This window comes from Scatophagus argus, chromosome 18 (genome assembly GCF_020382885.2).
Source record: "Scatophagus argus isolate fScaArg1 chromosome 18, fScaArg1.pri, whole genome shotgun sequence".
NCBI classification, from domain to species: domain Eukaryota; kingdom Metazoa; phylum Chordata; class Actinopteri; family Scatophagidae; genus Scatophagus; species Scatophagus argus.
The window spans coordinates 1,431,331-1,450,464 of record NC_058510.1 but is presented as its reverse complement, the minus strand read 5'-3'; the positions used below and the strand labels follow the sequence as shown (position 1 = coordinate 1,450,464).

At 47.4% G+C, this 19,134-nt stretch overlaps 1 protein-coding gene across 7 annotated transcripts in view; it reads right to left on the bottom strand.

Annotated features, from left to right (window-relative positions):
• ntng1a (netrin g1a) overlaps positions 1-19,134 on the bottom strand; it is a 198,755-nt gene that overhangs the window by 28,609 nt on the left and 151,012 nt on the right. For all 7 annotated transcript variants that reach the window (XM_046371886.1, XM_046371891.1, XM_046371892.1 and 4 more), the window contains one exon: positions 17,087-17,730. In XM_046371886.1, the coding sequence (XP_046227842.1) occupies positions 17,087-17,730 (644 nt within the window). The remainder of the gene's footprint in view (positions 1-17,086; positions 17,731-19,134) is intronic.

Genomic DNA, 19,134 nt, shown 5'->3' with positions numbered 1-19,134 from the left:
CACATCCTGCTCACCAGAACCTTCGTTTAACAATAAACTCAGCAAATTCTTTCCTCTGCTGTGGCTCGACGAGCACTGAGGGGAAATCTACCTGCTAAATGAATTTATGAGCCTCACGCAGCAGAAAGTACGCAGAGGAAGAACTTTTGACCAAGTCGCAGAGGACGACGTGACTGACTCCACACGTCGCCATGAAGCCTTGTGACGAGGCCTTCCTACATTTTGTCATGTGCCGCTGTGAGAGAGTTTAGACGAGAAACGGTTAGCTGTAATCATACACATGGACACTAATGCTTTGCATGTCTGCCACATGTTTCTGAATGAAACACCACATTCATAAACCACAGCTGGTTCCAGGGTCTGAGTCCCGCCTGTCGTTAGCTTCAGGCATGCGTTAGCATTCTGGCTGCACTTTTACATGAAGATATACCAAAGGGAGCTGTGGCTGTTTGTACATTCGGGGAGGAAATGCTAAGAGGCTGACCAAATGACAGCAGCTTGTCTCCCCGCTCTCATTCAGCTGTTTTTAATCTGTTTTCTCACCAGGAGCCAGGTGAAAGGCCTCCTTCCCTCCCTTCCCGAGGCACGGAGCGAGAGGTGGAGCCACAGGTGTTGAGGACGGAGATGACACAGTTGTGTTCACAGACGTCTTAGTGAGAAACTCGGCTGACAGCTGGCCTCTTCCACCCTGCCCGTTCTGCTTCAGCACAGCTTAGCTTGATCCTCCAGTAAATATAATGATTTGGAGGAAAAGCGCAGTCTTACAGCGCTCACCTCTCCTTGACCCTGAGCTGCTTTAAGACCCCAATTCAAGGCCCGACTCGCGCTGGGGTCCAGTAGCTGGTTTTAATCCTGTTCCAGGCTGATAAAGTGCCTGGACTCACAAAACTGGCAACAGTATGGAAACTTTTGTCTCTTCCTGCTTATTTTAAAGACCGCCACAAACAACAGGGAAAACATTTAAACTCCTTAGGAGGCGTCTGATTCTTTGCTAGCAACAGCTGTTGGCTTTAGCATCCTGCTGATTTGTTGTATTTAGCTTAGTACTTAGCTGGCTTGCTAACATTAGCCACTGGTAAGCCAACTATAATGAGTTATGCAATAAATTAATGCTCTGTTTAAATTACAAATTACTGTGTAATTAGTTCAACAATAAGAGACACACTGCAGTGTGTGTTTGTGCACCAGCAGAGACATCACATCAGATTCTCTCATCTCTTTTATCATTCGTATTAACTTTTATCGTCGCAGGATTTTTATCTCTTGCTTTGTTTTTATTTGTCTCAGTCCATATGTTTTATCCCGATTTTAGCTTGTGAAGCACTTTGAGACGTGAATATTTGAAAAGCTTTTCAGTCTGATTAGGGGCTCGCTGTGGGCCTGTTCCACGTATTTCATCGTGTCAGATCCATTTTTAATCAGCATTTCATATCGTATGCTGCTCATTTCATTTCAGTGAGCGGTTATTAGGCTGACACTCAATTCTACCTTTCAGTTAGTAATTAGTGCGTTGGCATTTGGATGACAGCTTTGTAAAGCCTAGCGTACGAACTGAGCCTCGCGTGTGAAAAATAAAACGAAAAGACTGACGTAGCGTTTTTAAAGATATAGGAGCAAAACCTCTTTTTCATTTCAGGGCTTCTAAAGGAGTCCACTTTGAGGAGCTGGACTCAGGATCAAACCCTCAGCAGCCATCAGAGTAACGTCCAGTCTGTGCTGAGACGCCGTGGGATTCATTGAGAAAAAGTGAACGTCCATTAGAGGCTAAAATCAAGATCAGAATCAAGTTGGACACAGCAGCCGCTCGATATGCTTCTAACTATTGTTATAAAAGTCTGCCTTGTTAGAGTGTGTGTGTGTGTGTGTGTGTGTGTGTGTGTGTGGAGCGGGCAGGGGATGTGGTGTGAAACGACTTCACATGGAGCCCTTTGTGGTTTAACCTTCAGCTTCTTTTAACCTCGCCAACATTTTTAATCAGCATCCAGAAATGATTTCGCCGTCGGCATAATGATGGAGTCCGCCAGCGAGGCCCTGAGGGTCTCGGGCCCACCGGCGCTGTTGTGCTGCCAATCAGCGGTGGCTCCTGAACGCGGATACCAGGGGAGGCTCCCTCAGCAACTGCAGCTTCAGAGATGAAAGCCGAGTAAAGGTGTATTTAACAGCATTTTAATAGCAAATATCCTCCAGGGCTCGGCGCCGTGTGTCGCCCCGCTTTGAAAGCTCCGTGTGCGGTCTCACTCTTTGCATCTCGCCTCATATCTCTCTTCTCCATCCACCTATTAGTGTGTCATTTGTTTCTCCGCCGCAGTATCTCCCTTTAATAAATATTCATGGGGCTGAGGCATCTTTGTTTTTGTGTGGTTCTCTCAAAGTGATATTGCTGGAGGCATTATTGAGTGTGCCAGCCACCGCCTGTGAGCTAAAGGTCCTGATATGTATTCATAAAATTACCCACGAGGCCGTGAGCTCAAATTGCTTGACTGGCAAAAAAGAAAAAAAAAGAAGAAGAAGAAGAAGAAGAAGAGACCGAGAGAGACGGGAAAAACATCTGGACTGAAGGTTTGCTTCCGCCGTGCAGCAGACATGTTCTTATATCTGACCAGAGTTTAACGTTCTCCTTGAAACGTGAAGATATGAGTTATAAGACGCGAGTTTGTCATGTGACTCACCTCACATGTGCCTGTGACCTCCGCGGTGACGGGATCGCGACGGCACACTGCACGTGCCCACCGACGACCCCAGCAACAACCAACGGAAACACAGCGACCTCCTTTTCACTTCACGCATCGTCCACACACAAATCCGCCGAGACGACGTCGCTTCAAAGGCAAAAGTATCAGCCAGTAATTAACAATAATTATCCATAATCCAAGCCCACAACATCCCCGACGCACGGAGCTGCTGATCCCAACAAATTGAGCGGACTAAACTCAACATGGTCCTTAAGTGGGTTAACTAAGTGAAGCAATTAAATTTCAATCTAACGCCCAGGTGTTTTCGTATGCAAGCCAATTGGGTCAAACGCGGTTAATAAACACCTTTTTCTGCACTGAGTGTGCACTGCAAATGAGCCACAGCACAGCGGGGGCCGCAGGGGCGGGCGAGCGGCCGGGCGGGGGACGCGGCGAGGAGGCGGGGGACGCGGCGAGGGGGCGTGTGGCTCGGAGAGCACGAGGGCTTAATTACGTGTGATGAAAATGAAATCGAAACACAAGAGCGGCTGGTAAAAAGGCCTCAAGGTGTGTGTGAGGGTGAAATTTACTGTACAATATATCTGTCCCACCTGCTCTCTCTCTCTCCCTCTCTCTCTCACACACACACACACACACACACACACACACAAACCACCGGGCTCTTCCTCATTGACATGTAGCCTGCAGTTGCTGTCTGTATTGTCTTAAAACAGATCGGTCTGCTAACGTGTTACCTGCTAATTGCACCTTCCACCCCCCTGCCTGCAGTGCATTGTGGGAAGTGGAAGGATCTCAGCCCTCTAATTATATCCTCCTTCTTCCTCCCTCCTCCCTCCTCCTCCTCCTCCTCTCACTGGGAAGTGGGTGAGTGTCTGTATTATTCCTCTCTGAGTTGGTTCAGTTTGTTGGCCAGAGAACACAGTGTTTCGGACCTGATGGGTTCGTGGCTCTGAAGCGGAGAGGAAAGTCTTGTTTTTGTGCAGACTTTTCATTATTTTTCTGCTCTTTGAGGAGCTTACAGAAAATGGCACACGTCTCAGAACTGGTGAAAATTCCAGTCTGTTCTGGGTTGGACTGGGTTCTGATCTACCAGAAAGTCTCTTGGTACCTTAACGTAAACCAAACAGGAAGTCGGCCATTTTGAACTTGGTGTTTTTTTGGAATTATCAGGACGAATTCTCCTGCATGAACTCGATCGACTTCAGATTTGGTCCGTGCAATTTAATACCTTCACAATGAAAAGTTTTAATTAAAAGTTCATTTAAAAGTTCGGACAGAAAATTTTTATGAAAATATTTTATAAGTTGCTGTAACTCAAGTCCAGTCCAATCTTTTCAATCTTTTAAAAAGCAAACTCCTTTTTAATACAGAATCTTCAGTGCAGCCTGCTCCTTTAAGGAGCTAATTAAGTGTTTGAGTGGCCCAGCTGCTGAACTAACAATTTCAGCACTTTTTATTGATTTTTTGGGTGACTTGGTGAAATCTCATTTCTGGTGCTCAAAATAATTCACTATAAAAATAAAAAATAACAAGATTTTGAAACACGGCATGACAATAAGTCTGTCATCGGCCACACTCTGCGATGGGTCCCTGCACTGCGAGCTGAGCTCATCTCCGGTTCCCGTCCCAGTCATCCATCTGTCGAATCCTCAGCATTACTAATGTATGGAGTCGGACATGCTATCCAAGCAGGAGTCAATCAAGAGGTCTTTACTGCCTGCGACATGCCAAGCCGGTTCAATAGAATCGACACGCCGGGCCTCGCTGATACTGCTGCTCTCAGCTGAACACTGCTGGCCATGGACCCGGCGACAGGAGGAGTGACAGAGCGCCATGACGGGGAGGACGGTGCCACACGGACTGAGGGCGAGGCCAGGTGGACAGGTGATATGAAGCGATCTTGTCGTTTCATACTGATTGGAGCCTTTTAAGGCAGTAACTCCCCAAAGATCCTGCTGCATTGATCTGCTTGGGTCTGAGCTAAGCCACAGACTGCCAGGGGTTAGACTACATTTGACCTGTGTGTGTGTGTGTTTACATGTGTGTGTGTGAGTGAAATGCTGCAGCGGGAAACATTTAAAGCCACACATTTATTCACTGGAAATCAAAAGAGACTCTTACTGTTTTGCAGTATTTGACTGACATCTCAAAGAGCATGCGGCCACAACATTACCTGTGGAAAATAAAATAATAAAAGCTATCACTTCATGATCTGTTCTGGGTCAGCAGCCATTAAACTTCCCTCCCTGTGATATAATGCCAACATCTCTACGCCCACCAGGGGCCAGAATCTGAAACCGGGGCAGGACCCCGAGAGCAGCTGTAATTACAGAAAACATGGTCGGTTTCCCAGCTCGCACAGGGGTTAACTCTTACACCGCGGGCGAGGGCCATTAATAGCCCGGCCGGTAAATGGTGCTCAGCGTCGTGTCGAGAACGTGAGCGGCTCACAGAGCGGAGGGGGGGAAACGCTAACACTGAATTACATGAGAGGCTGCTTGGCCTCCCGGTGATTAATGAGAAGGACGTGAGATGTAAAGAACTGCTTCAAGGTGAGTATGCAGGTGTGTGTGTGTGTGTGTGTGAGAGAGAGAAGTGTGTGTTTACATCTAGGCCATAGTTTTTGTTTTTGTGCCCTCAATAAATGCATTTCAGGGCAGAATTTTAAGGCTTCAGTGAGTCAGGAAGAAAGTGTTTGTTTCAATATCTAACATGGACAAGCAGAACCTCTGAAAAGGGCAGGTAATTCACACAAACGCAGGTATTTCACTGAGCACCACAGAAGAAGACTTACATATCAGCACTTCAGTCCCTCCCAGTCTGTGACCTAAAAAAATCTTCTTATACAGATGTGGGCATATGGGCAAGGATTGATTTCTATTTAAATAAATAAAACTCACAAATAATTCTGGAAAACTCACTATTTGAGGTGAGGTAACTTACTGCCTCTCCAATCCTGACCTGTGAGAGGCAGCAGTGTGCTGCACAGCATCTAGTCTGCTGAAGAAGAAGAAGAAGAGTGCGTTCAACACCACAAACCACAACTCAAACCAGCAGACCAACAGTGCGTTTGGAGTCAATTATTGAAGAAATGTTAGCGATGTCATTGTTTCCAGTGTTTTTAATTGGTGAACAAACTGCTGGTGATACATCAGCTCGTCTGGAGGGGGCGAGGGGGGCCACAGATGAGGAAATAATGACCACACTGTAGGCAATATAATCTGTATGAGGCCACACGGACGTTTTCAGCCGGCAAAACGCCCTCAAAGCAGTTCTGCTTCAGACCGGGTTCAGTTCACTTCAGTCTGCCTGCAGCTGCAGAGAAATTATTTGTAATTAAACAACTGGGAAAAGCATGAGTGAAAGTTGCAGCAAATATTTTGTCGTTGCATTGGGCTGAGAGAACAAGAGAACAGGAAATGAGGTCAGAGGCTGTCGCTCTTCACATCGTCAGTGCTTCATTAGCAGCCACAGTGCAAAGAGAGCAAACAGCAGGCTGCGAGGTGTCGCCACACGTCCTCTAGAAAGTCAAAGAAATCACAAAGTCTTCCACTTTCATTTTTTATTTTTGTAAGTGAAGGAAACCTTTTCAGTTTAATCACTGAACTTTGTAGCTGCATACTGACATCACAAAAGTGTGTTTTTAAAGCAATATTTGAATTTCAACAGCAAAAGTCTTTTTCTTAAAGTTAAAGTTACAATTCTTAAAACCGTCATCGAGTGGAACCCAACTTTTTAAGCCGTCATGGTCATTAGGTATGTCGGTGTCAGCGGCGGGGTCCTCCAGTCCTACGCTGGATTCAAACGGCGTGTGCAGGGATTCGTGGAGGAGGACACATGCATGGACCGCACGAGATGTGGACAACAACAAATAATTTGTGTCAACAGAACCGGCAGTGACACAAATTCAGTGAGGCGTCTTAACTCCGTCCATCTACCACCTAGCATCATAACAACCAGCGCCTCCCCACATCACGATGAGTCATCACGCTCCAGTAAGCTAAGCTACCTTGCTGAAGGAGCTGTGTAGGGTTCAGTGCAGCACTTCTTTGTTTCATTGTTACTCCCCTCCTCTTTTGTCAGCTGAAGCTCTATTGTAAGCTCCTGTTCTGCTCGAAGGCTAAAGCCCCATCGGATGGCCATACATAATGAGCGCCTGCATTCATTGTCCTCCGCAACAGATAACTTGCTCAGAATCGCTTTTCATGACTCAATGATCCCATTATCGAGCCGTTTTTATTCATCACTCCCTGTCGTCTTCACATCACAATCAAATATCTTGCTTGGGGAGGTAACCACATCAGCGCTGGCACTGCGTGTGTGTGTGTGTGTGTGTGCATGAACTGAATTAGACAGAAACAGTATGATGACGCTGTCAACACTTCTCCCTCTGTTAGAAATGCTGTATCTGCTTCAGCTTATGAGTGGGAAACTCTGCCATATGGTGTTTTCTTCACCGAGCAGGCTCTCTTCTCATGTCGCCCATGCCGATATGGTGATCTCAGTGGGAGGGCTGACTGATGAGCGCGTGGCCAACTCTTTTTGCCTTTTCTGACAGAGCTCATCACTGCTTGCTTTCACCTGTGGTTACTGCAGACGTTTTGAGCTCGCTGGCACGCGAGGTGTTCCTCATACTGTCATGAGTTCGTGCTGTAGCTAAGAAGTCTAAGAAGAAAAGAAAAGTCAAAAACCCTGGAACAGCGCTGCAGTTTATCTTCTTTCATCGTTGCTGTTTTCAAGTTGCAGGTCTCTGATTGGAGACATCAGTGTGCCACCTTAACCTCCGACCCCTCACGTGTCCCTCACCACCTCCTGCTGGCACTGGATGGTAACGTTGGACATTAATAGCGTGGAGTGATCCAGTATCAGCGTAACTCCTGGATCGGTGAGGTGGCAGTAATTGACGAGGCTCCCAGTCCTCTCCGCGATACGACTTTACGAATGACCCACGTGAGGCCTCTTCAAATCAGAATGTTCCACTGATAAAACCGTGTTTAAGATGTAAAACACAGAACCGGGTTTGAACCAGTTGGAGTGTTATAATTCTCCAGATGGCGCTCACTATGCAAGTGTTGCCAGCATCTCCCCCAGACTCCACCAGTTACTGAATCATCAGCGAGGAGGTGGGGGCTGCGAGTGAAGGAGAGGTCAACGAGGAGATTAGTCATGAAACCCTGACAGGACGGCCTATTATGAGGGCGGCTGTGGTCGACGAAGACGGGAGGAAGAGGAGGAGGAGGAGGGGCGGGGGGCACGCCGAAAAAGGCCTCTCCATTAATGAAATGGGTCACCACATGAATGTTGAATGCGCTGCGTCGACAGTGAGGAAGAGAAAAGCGCCGCTGGTTTCTGCTCCCCGTACGTTTCTGGCACAACGGGAGGAAGATCGACTCCCGTAACCCGGATAAAAACGGCCTTCATGACGGGTCGGGCCAGCTTGTTGTCACAGGTTTAATGTAAGTCCACGGTAAACCCTTAGTAATCAATCATTTGGTTTTCGTGGGGGTATTAACGTATGGGTGATGACAGGAATGAGACGCCGCGTGTAACTGTATGTATGTGGGGATTTAATTCCCGCTGAGCTAGATTGGGATTTATGGAATAACAAATGGGATAGATATTGCTTGGAGGACACACGCGGTCTCACACACACACACACACACACACACACACACACACACACACACACACACACACACACACACACACACACACACACACACACACTGCCTGAGACGCGGACTGTATGAGACGCCACCACATGAGGCGTGACTCGGGGAACGTCAGCAGTGCAGTCTTCCAGTCCAAGGCATAAATCCAATTTGTTGTCTGTGCTGGCTACTAATAATGGCAAACCCATTTAGAGAGAAATCAATGCACAAAATATCAGATCTGCATTATCAGCAATGCAGCACTCGCTGAAAATCAGTGCATCGAGCTGAAGTGTAAACCTCAGCTTCTGAAGTGAGGAATGAACGCCGCTTCATCCCTGAGAGCGCCGATGGATTTGTTGAGGCGACGCGCTTCCTGTCCTCTGCTCTGCTGATAAGATCTTCATGTCACTTGTAGCTTTGCTCGTCATATCTCTGGACTCGGTCGATTCCTCTGGCCTGTGATAAACAGCAAGGCGCTGGCCTGTGCACCTTCTGTGGGTTCAGTGTCGGTGACATGGCGGCTTATCACTCGATTTTATTTGTACATAAAGCTTTCAGTGCGCTTGATTTTTATCTCACAACTGAGCTGTTCTGTACCGTTTACACTGTTGCCAGGAATTGCTTTTTATGTTCTTTGCCCCTGGAAAATACCAAAATCAATTGCTTTTAATGCAGCACCTGTGAGTACAAAACTGAATCTGAATTTGTCCGCTGTGGGGCCCCTGACCAGTGGTGGCGCTATGGAGTGGCGTTTAGTTTATCCCTCCTCTGAAGTTTTGACAGTGAAAATGAATTCAACGTGTTTGTTAGGCCTTAAGAATAGCAGCAGGCGCTTTAACTTGTTTGAAGAAGCTTATCATTTAGGGGTGTGTGAAAACATCAATACACACGAGTACTGTGATATTTTCATTTGTGATACAGTATTTAATTTTTACTGCCTCAGTTTTTAACAGTTAACATGCAAAGGCTCATCTGCGGTTTGTTTTGTGTTGTGTTTAACAGCTGGATGGCAGCGTTGTGCTCCGTCTTCAGACGCTCCACATTTATTTGTTTTAAATGGAATAAAGAATCTGTAAAGTGCATATTTTCTGAAGCTGAAAACCAGCCGATGATGATGTGGTGAAGACTTTGGCCTCAGCTTCTGAAGTCAAAGGTGACTGAAAGCACAAAATCACTTCCTCCTTCCCTCACAGGAGCTACGCCCACAGAGGCAGCCTCCATCAGAAACACGGCTTCAGCCGCACTCGCTTCATCAGACAGGAGGCGACTGCGCGTCTGCTTGCGTCACGGACACTAAATGAAAGCTGAAACATCGCGGGCTGAGTGAGAGTGCAGCAGGTTTAAACCGGATTGTCTTTGCAAAGGGGCCATTCAGCAAAGAGAGACTCAGCAGTCATAATCCATCCTGCTTTCATTCTGCTGTGTGTGTGTGAGAGCGCGATGGGCAGAGGAGGTTTTCTAAAGCCAGTCAGAACAATCACACCCATCATCACCTTCTTAACACACACACACACACACACACACACACACACACACACACACACACACACACACACACACAAAACGCATTCAAAACTCAAACCTTTTCTCATCACTACATCAACGCTCGCTCGCTTCACACAGAACTTTTGATTCTGTGAACAGGGAGCCTCGGATGTTTCTTTGTGCTTCCACTCTCCTGTCCACAGTCATGCCCAAACGTTTCTGATGTGGTGGTTATCATTTTAAAACAATAAAGTGTCATTTCTGCGAGAGGCGCTGCTGTGTCTGTGAGGAAAATGAAATGCTTGTTTTCTCTCCAGATTAGCTTCATTATCCACGCTGTTTACGCCTGAGGTTAGAAGAGATCCACGTCTTAAGATCCATTTTTTATTGTGTGTCTTACAAGACAAAGTGCACTTGGCGACAGCTCAAAATGACATTTACATAACCAGGCGTGTAACGCAGCAGCAGGTTGTTGATTTGTTGTGTCACGTTTCAGACAGACGGACATCTGCGCAGCCGCACTGCTGTCACGGATAAAGATGAGGCCTGCCTGCCTAATGAGACCTGATGAAGCATCTGCACCACGGCTTGATGGACAGCAAAGACATCGGGGGACGGAATATTTCTGTCCATTGCCATAAAGGACACAGACGTGGCGACGATGTCCTGATGTAGCCAGCAGCCGTATGCAGGAGACTGAGCAGGCAGCTGTGGCCTTCTGCTGCGGATAAACTCCCACTGCGCCTCCGCCCACCGCATTCCTCACATCCACCCCCTCCTCATATTCTTTCTTTCTTACCTTCACGGTTCGCATGTGCGTTGCTCGGGGAGGATTTTGCAGCTGGGAACATCCGATTAATTGCCAGCTTCTATATTAATACGGCCTCTCAAAGAAACACGCCCACTACAGCTGGCTCTCGATGGAGTAAACGACTGCAGAGGGCAAAAACTCAACACGAGGAAACAGCTGGAAACATTACAGCTCTCAAACAAGCATTTCGAGTCAAAGCGGGAGCTGCTTGAGGACAGAAAGGGGACTGCAGGTGGCTTTCTGGTAAAAATCTACAGGGACAAATGGAACTGAATTTCTCTCCTCTTTGCCTCATCAAGCAGAGAGAACAGAGCGAGTTTGGCCCGACTGATGAAAATTTCTTCTGAGCTCCTCAAAATGTTGGACTCAAGCAGGGAGGGCGTCGACTCGAGACAAACCGAGGGAGGACGATCAAAGGCGGAGAGGTGGACAAATGGCCTGGACGCAAGTCAGGAGCGACAGGTGATGTAAGGCGTCGATGGATGGAAGAAGAACGAGACAAAGGGAAGAAGAGAGGCAGAAAAGCTGCCACACTGACGTTAATCGAGGTCTCACACGTGTTTGAGATGGTGGTTTGAGATGGTGGTGTTCCTCCTGCACACGTGCTGAAATCGGTCAAATCCCGAAACAAAAACACAAACTCTTCATCAGTGAAGATGATGATGAAGGCCACCAGTCAATAAAACAAAGCTACTCCTTTCCTGATGGGCCCACACGCTCGCAGCTTCAAAATGAACTGAGTCAAAACACGGCAGAAAAGAATGAAAGAAAGGTTTTCTTGCACACTTTGGAGTGAGGAGAGCAGGAGGGCGAGGGCAAGCGGAGGTCCGGGGACGAACTCTTTAATTCACGACTGTTTGCCTCATCAGCTCTCATAGGCAGCACTGCAGTAAAGTACTGCGCAACTGTCAGGGTTAGATGATAAAGCAACTTGTATTTACTTTGAGTTTTTGTACCTCTGAACTCTGTGGCTACTGATTACTTTACACAGGTAAACATACGCATTGAAAAAACAAATGAAATAAAATAAAATGCACACGAGAGGACCTACATTCCTCACCTCCTCTCACTCACATTACACTTATGTACGTCTGAAAATAAGACCCACAGCAGTCGAGCAACACGCCGCTGCTGGGGTACGGCAGCACCACCTGGACAAACCACACGCAGAGCTGCATCAGCCGGCGCTGTAATACGAGGACTGGCAGTAGCGATGATGGCGGCGATGATGGAGGCGGTTCGCCCGGTGGTTGGTCAGGTTAGCTGCTGCACTGCTGGTCGGATCCGTGCAGCATCGTCTTTGCGTGAAACGGCGACTGCAGTGACAGGCTGATAGACGGGAGCAGGATGAATCTGCTGTGTGATCACAACCACGCTGCAGCTCCGGCCTTTGAGCGGCAACCACATCACTACTTCCTGTATTCCCTGTTTTGATGAGTCAACCCAGACGCTCCACTTCCTTTCTCATTAGTCCACAGCAGACATGACAGAGACGTACGTTAGACAGTTTGACTCACGGCCTCGGTGATGTCTGACTCAGCTCCGCCAGCCTAACAAAAGGCTGCGGGTCATTTGATTGCAGCAATAAAACTCTCATGCTGTTCTGATGCTACCAGGTGTTCTGCTGTGTGGACCAATCGCTGGGCTTGTTCCACAAACACTGGACTCTCCCACACGATGACTAAAGCGGACTGCGGAGGGTAAACTGACTGACTCACACACCTCATGTACTTAACTTTATGAGGGAGTATTTTCACATCAAAACAAGACCAATCAGTCGCAGTCATAATCGTTATTGTTATTATTTGTCCTTTTGAAATTTGTTGCACGTTTACATACTAGAGACAGACGGGTTCTGATAAACCGTTTTACTGTTTCACTCTTTACTCGTCTTAATTCTCACCACATTCAGTCGTGGTTTCAGTCTGAGCGGGTCCAAATATCAGGGGCGAGCAGGATTCATCTGCAGCTCGGCTCCTCCTCCTCCACGGCTCGAGCTGCACAGTGAACGAGAGAAGGAGCGACGTTGGTGACACCAAAGCCGTGAATCTGATAAACAAATGACCGCAGCTGCTCACGCAGACAGACGACGACGTAACCCGGTCGCTTTGCTTATTGGCCTACACTGCAGCCACGAGCGGCGTCCACGCAGATACCAACACGCCGAGACGTACAGCGGATACGCTGATTTGCACACCACAGAGGACAGGAGACCTGCTGGCCTTTATGAAATGTGTTTGTTTTGTTTCGCTGATTCCTGATGCTTTGGCAGGACGGTTTGACATTCAATATTCAATAAGACAAAGTTGAACTGAATTTAACTGCTAGACAGAGAGAGAGAGAGAGAGAGTACGGAGGGTAGACAAGTGGAATGACTTATTCAAGAGGGAAGTGGGCAGGAAGAAACATGAAATTAGCACAAATAGATTATCTGTCGAGTGTACCGACGGGCCTAAGAGTGAGCCAAGCACTGCAGAGGGAGGGAGGGGAGGGAAAAAGCAGATTGACTTCTTGTTTGTTCCTCCCTTAGGGGAGATCCGATAGAGCCATCACTCTGCAAACTGCTGATCTGTAGTTGAAACAGCTGTATCCAAAGCACACATGCACTGAACACCACAGCAATTAGAGAGCAGCGACAGTTTGACCCCCGCACTGTGGGACAGACCAACCGTCCCATCACATGGGACGACTTTCCATATCCAGTAACACACTGATGACTCAGAAGCCACGGGGCGACTTGCAATTTAAAATATTTTGAGAATTTATCTAAAACCAAAGAGCAAAAAAGTTCACCTACAAGGAGAATACAGTTTATTTTTAATTAAAGTTTAATATCAATCAATTAGTTATTGATTGCTGGGATAGATCTCCCTACAGCTTCCCATAAACAAACATAATCCGTATCTGCTGTCCATGAATGCAAATAATTCTCTTATCGTCAACCACCAAATTATTTTCCTAAATCAGTTTACTGAAATAATCTCTTGACTCCAGAAGCTGAATTTAAAGAAAAAGCTGAGCAACGACTTCACGCAGAAAGAATCCGATGGTATTTTGATAAATAGCTTCAACTCAGCTACTTCCTGCTATTGACAGGAAATCACATGCTCCGGAGCTGGAAAACGTCTGCTCAGTTCAATAATTTCATGAAAAGAAAAACTGAAGAAGAAAGTTTGTTAGCGCTCGCCTGCGAATTCAACAGATCTTTGCTTCGGCTTAACAGCAACGTTCCGACTTTGAAGAGGCTAAATATAAAAGCAAGTAGCTGAGCTCATTCCTGCTGAACGTCCACATGAACCTTCCCAGAGGCTTGAAGTTGTACAAGCCAAAGTTGTACATTATGTGAGCTCAGCCCTCGCAGAACGCGACGTTTCCACAGCAAAATCCTGAGCTGCTGGGGTTCATCATCAGTGTGGGGATTCACAGTCTCCGAACAAGACTCGCTTTCCGTGAGGCTGACGGAGAATGGAGACCAGAAAAAGGTTGGCACATCTAATAACCAACCCGGCCCGTCCAGTGAATTTGCTACCCTGCAGTCAAAGTGACTGTGAACCCTTGAGGTTGCGTCTGACCTTCCCTGAAAATCCCCTGCAGCACATTTAGGCTTTGGAAATTGAATCACAACTCCCACAGCTTCATGGCTAAATTGGTGAAACAAACTTTCCTTCCCCCCATCTTCTGGTTTGCTGTAAGCAAGCAGGGTAGAAACACGCTGGAAATTTAGTTCACAACATTACTTTTATGCAGTGACAACATAAACGATCTTTGAATTAAGAACACAAGCCTGTTGCCAGGGTGGGAGGATATTTAAAACTTTGGCCTACAAAAAGGGTTGACATTGCAGATTTAAGCAATTAAAAATAACGTCAAAAAAGAGTTTTCTTCTAGGTGGGGTTTTAGTGGACACGCAGTCGGTGTCTGTCCCTTGAGTGGCACTGCAGAAATGAAATGAGACTTTGTCTGAGTCTTTGTATGTAATTCAAGGCAAGGACTCTGAGCCCCTTCAGAGACAAGGCTGCTCTGCCCAGGAGAAACAGAGCGAGACGGGGAGCGGGAGGAAGAGGGAAAACAAGAGCCAGAAAGAGATCCTTTAGTAGCCTGAATCTTCTCCAGCTTTAATTACACTGTATTGATCACAGGCGGCGGCGGCGGCGGGGGGGGGGCAGTGAGGAGGAAGGCCAAATTGGAGGCTGTAGTTACTGTAAAGCATGTAAAAAAAAGGGGAGGCAGAGCAATTATACCAGTCATACAGTAGATAATTAGAAAATCCTCCCAACTGTCCACTCTCCCTCTCCCTCCACACACCCATTTAGCACAGCTGATACAATGAAACAGTGAAGGCGTCAAATTCATTTACGCCACAGCGCAGCGTGCATTGTTCTCATCCATCTCACAGCTCCATGCTTGGTTTGATTTGAAATTCCTTGCATCGATTTTTTACTCCCCAGCGCCTTTGGTCCGGCCCTTCCCGGTGATAAACCGTAATAGAATGGTCATGCCTGACACTTCTGGCTTCCCTTGCACAACTTCAGCGACACGTTGCAGATGCAAAGAGGTCTACTTCTGCAAAGTCGCGCTGCTTCCTTTCCTCTTCTTTCTCTTCTAGGTTGACCTACTTTGGCAGAGAGCTTAGGCTCCTTTCTTTGTTTCTCACACACTGTTGTGGCAAGGGCAGAAAATCTGCGAGCTCTCCTACTGTATTTCCCTCCACACCCTCCCTCGCCGTCTCCTGATCCAGGCGGATGGCAGCTGAGTCCAGCACAGTGAAATATGCCACATTCAGCCTCACTGCCCCTGCAAAATCGCTCCCGCCGAGTCTCGCAGAACTGTATTCCGGGGGTTAAGGAGCTTATGTCTCGTGTACGACGCACGGAGAAAGGAGCTGAGCAGTGATTCGCCACGGGAGGGGGGGGAAGGAGAGGGAAGCCTCTCTGTGTTGAGTGCATCTCATTATGGCTGAACTGTGTGTTACCTTTGGTAAATAGTGGGAAGCATTTCTCAGGCGAGCCTCACTCTAAAAGCAGCGGGATGGTAAACGACGCGGCCCGACGGTGGCGCGCTGCCATTGCTCAGATCAACAGCCCCACAGGGATGTATGACTTCGGTCATGATTAGTCAGATAGAATAAATAATCTGCGCTTATGACAGCCCCCTTCATTTCAGCCGGTGTTGAATGGATGCCCCGTCCGACTCTTTTGTGTTAGTAAATTCCCTCCAGTTATTTCAGCTGAATGACCTTCTCAATCACAAGAAAAGTCAAAAATTCAATTTCTGAATGAGGTATTCATTATCTTAGCCCTCAGTGCTCAAGGGTACCTGCCCATTTACAGTGCATTAGAGCGTCGTGTAGCACGGCCGTGCTCCATTTTAATGGCGTATTAAGGAAATCAACAAATCAGAGATTCATTAAATAGCCTGAAGGCTTTTGAAAACATTAATGCTAACAGGGTCACAGCTGCACACGGTAAGCTGATGCGACTATGTGTTAGCCAGAGAAAGACAACAGTTGAGGTTTTATTGTTGTAAGTACTGCCTGATGCCGATCCTCACACTGAGAAAACGTTTGCCTTGACTGAGCGGGACACTCCTGATGTTTCCCTTTGCAGCCGTGAAGCCGAGCTGCACCGTGACACACCCACGGCTGCCAGCCGCGGTCTGGCAGCCCGACTTCCACACTTCTGCTCGTATCTCTGAATTGTTGTGACGTTCCGCCACTCTGCACTTGTGCGCTGTGAACCTCTCATGTGTGAAAAGCAAAACAGCAGTAATTAAATCTTCATTTCTTCACCCCTTACAACCACATTCACATCTGTTAAATTGGAAAAGCACACAGTGTAAAGCAGATCCACTTAAGTCTATGCCCCAGTGACTCTTGTAGTAGCGTCAGGAAGCGGGGGAAGCTTTCGCCGGCCTTTGCGCTAACAGCATGACGCTCTCTTGTTTTCATGTTATATGACCCTCTGCGGATTCCGTAAATCAAACACTAATTACAACGCGCAGTGACCTGACGGTTGAAATGCTACCTCTAAAGTCTTCCACGGGCTAACAGACAGCAGAGCGAGTTTGCTGTCCAAAACAGACTGCTTCAGCAAGCCGTAAGCAGATTGGTTAATTAAGACATGCTGACAACTGGTGAACTCTGCACACCATTATGGATCCGCTGCCTAATTGGAAAGAATAGTAACAGTAAACACATTTTTCTTCAATATTGGTTAGCTGTACTGTCACAGCAGCAAAACCACAGAAAAGCCACCGACCACCCACTTGTAGTCATCATCACATTATGGGTCCCCTAACGTATTGGTGCACCAACAAATCTTTCAGCCCTAACTGACTGACCTGCACTCTTTTGGTGTCCCTGTATCAGTTGTTTGCTTTTCCCTGCTGATAATCAATGCTCGAGTCCATCACATGACATGTGTGCAAAACAGATCAGTTCTTACCTGCCCTGGACTTTGATATCCGAGATGGCATAGAAGTATCTGGACAGGTTGTTCTCGTCCACCATTGTCGCCCCTGTGGCAGGCCGGAGCAGGCGGATTCTCAGATCTGTGATGGTGAAGAAGTCCCTCAGGTTCTTGGTGGTGTCCAGTTGGCCGTAAAGCGAAGCCATGTTGTGGAGCCGGGGCCCAGCAAACAGCGCAAAGCGGTCCATGATCTCAAAGCGCACTGTTTTGTCGTACTTCCACACATAACCTCGTGAGTAGTCCTCAGTGCAGATGATGTCCAGCAGGGTATGCTGAGTCAGATCCTGCACAGTCTTGGGTTCCATGGTGAAAGCATCCAGGCAGTCAGTGGCATAGAACTGGTAGGGCTGCCAGGTTCGTCCGTAATCCAGCGACTTTTCCAGGACCATCTGTTCGGGCCGGCCTGACTCAAAAGTGAGGACGATGTCGTCGGTCAGCTCGATGGTCTTGTTCCAAGAGAGCGTGATGTTGACCAGGAGGGCCTTCGGGTACTTCTTCCAAGATGTGGATTGCCAGAACGTTGTGGGGTTGCGGCCCTCGATGTCGAACATGAGCTCCGGTGGGTGGGCGAGTTCCTCTGTGCTGGCGTCACATTCATTATTACACATGTAGGGGTTCTCCTACAGAGAAGGAGGAAAGAAGGTAAGGAAAAATTGTTAGTCTTGGCGAGAAGTAGAACAAATTCAATCATTTTCACAGTTGATTATGCAGAGAACATAATGTAGGCATGGCGCCGTATCTCTTACAAACCACCAGGTTATTAGGAGAGTCATTTGGTGATTTGTGAAGCTGAAGCACAATGAGCGTGTCATGTGCAAAAACGTCCTCTGCTCGATGGATTCGCCATGTAGTTTTATGCTGTACATCCATGTTTACAGAGTCTGACAACACGTCTGTTGACCCGAGTGATTACATCACATTTCTCCCTCCTTGTTTTCACTTCAGCGAGTCTCTACCTGTTGCATAGGGTGTCATATGCTCCCAGGTGCTGACGTTAAGATGTTTCTTCTTGTGCTCTGAAGGTTCACAGGAATAGTCTGCCCTCTGTGTCCCCAGCTGGTTTGTAATCTGATTAGATCAGATGAACAGCTCTAAAACAAAACACCTCAGCTCATTTGGTCTTCCGGCTCTTTGGTTGCACTTGTACCTTACTTATTTTTTCACACTTTTACAGTCTTATCACACCACATTCACTCTTTGAAAGAGGAGCCGACTTCACACAAAAGTTTTAGATCTTTTAATTGTTACCATCATAACTTCATTCATGAAGTCTCTTCACAAGCTTTAAACTCATCAGACCCCCGGCTTCAAGGAGTCCTTTCCACAAACATTTGTCCGATTTGCCACAAATCATTACCAGACGGTGTTCTCTCCTTGCTCCCCGGGGGCTGCATCTAGCTGTCAGGAGGAGGAGGAGGAGGGGGAGGAGGAGGAGGCACTCCACCAAGAGGACCTTTCAAGTGCTACAAGCTCCAATTTATCAGGACAAGATAATCCACTACTTGATTAGGTGGGAGATGTCACCCTGTGTGTGTGGAAGTGAGTGTGGCGATGTGGTGAGGAGAGGACTCTGATCTAAGACAGTCTAATGAAGCAGTGAGACAGAGACTGAGTAAGTTAGAGGGAGAAACAGCTCCATTTGGATAATAAGCTCTGCAACTTTCCCCCCTCGTCCTCCAAGGCAAGGTGACAATGAAACAGAGCTCTGTCAGGCCTTCTGACTGTCGGAGGGTCCCATTAATATCCCGTCCGGACGAGCCCCTGCAGGCTTCTCCCAGCGCTGGACAGCAGTGGCCAGGAGGAGATGGAGGAGGAAGAAGGCAGGCTGGCAGTGGAAAATTCCACTTGGGTTTTAGTGTAGCATTTCATGGTGGGAGGTTAGGTGTGCCATTAACTGCAGCATCTGGTGCACTGTGTATCCACAGACAGATGTGTGATAACTCATATGTGACAGTTATGGCTGCTTATGGGGTGTGGACAGTCTCTAAAAGCACACTTGGCATGCAGGACGGCTGACTGCGTCG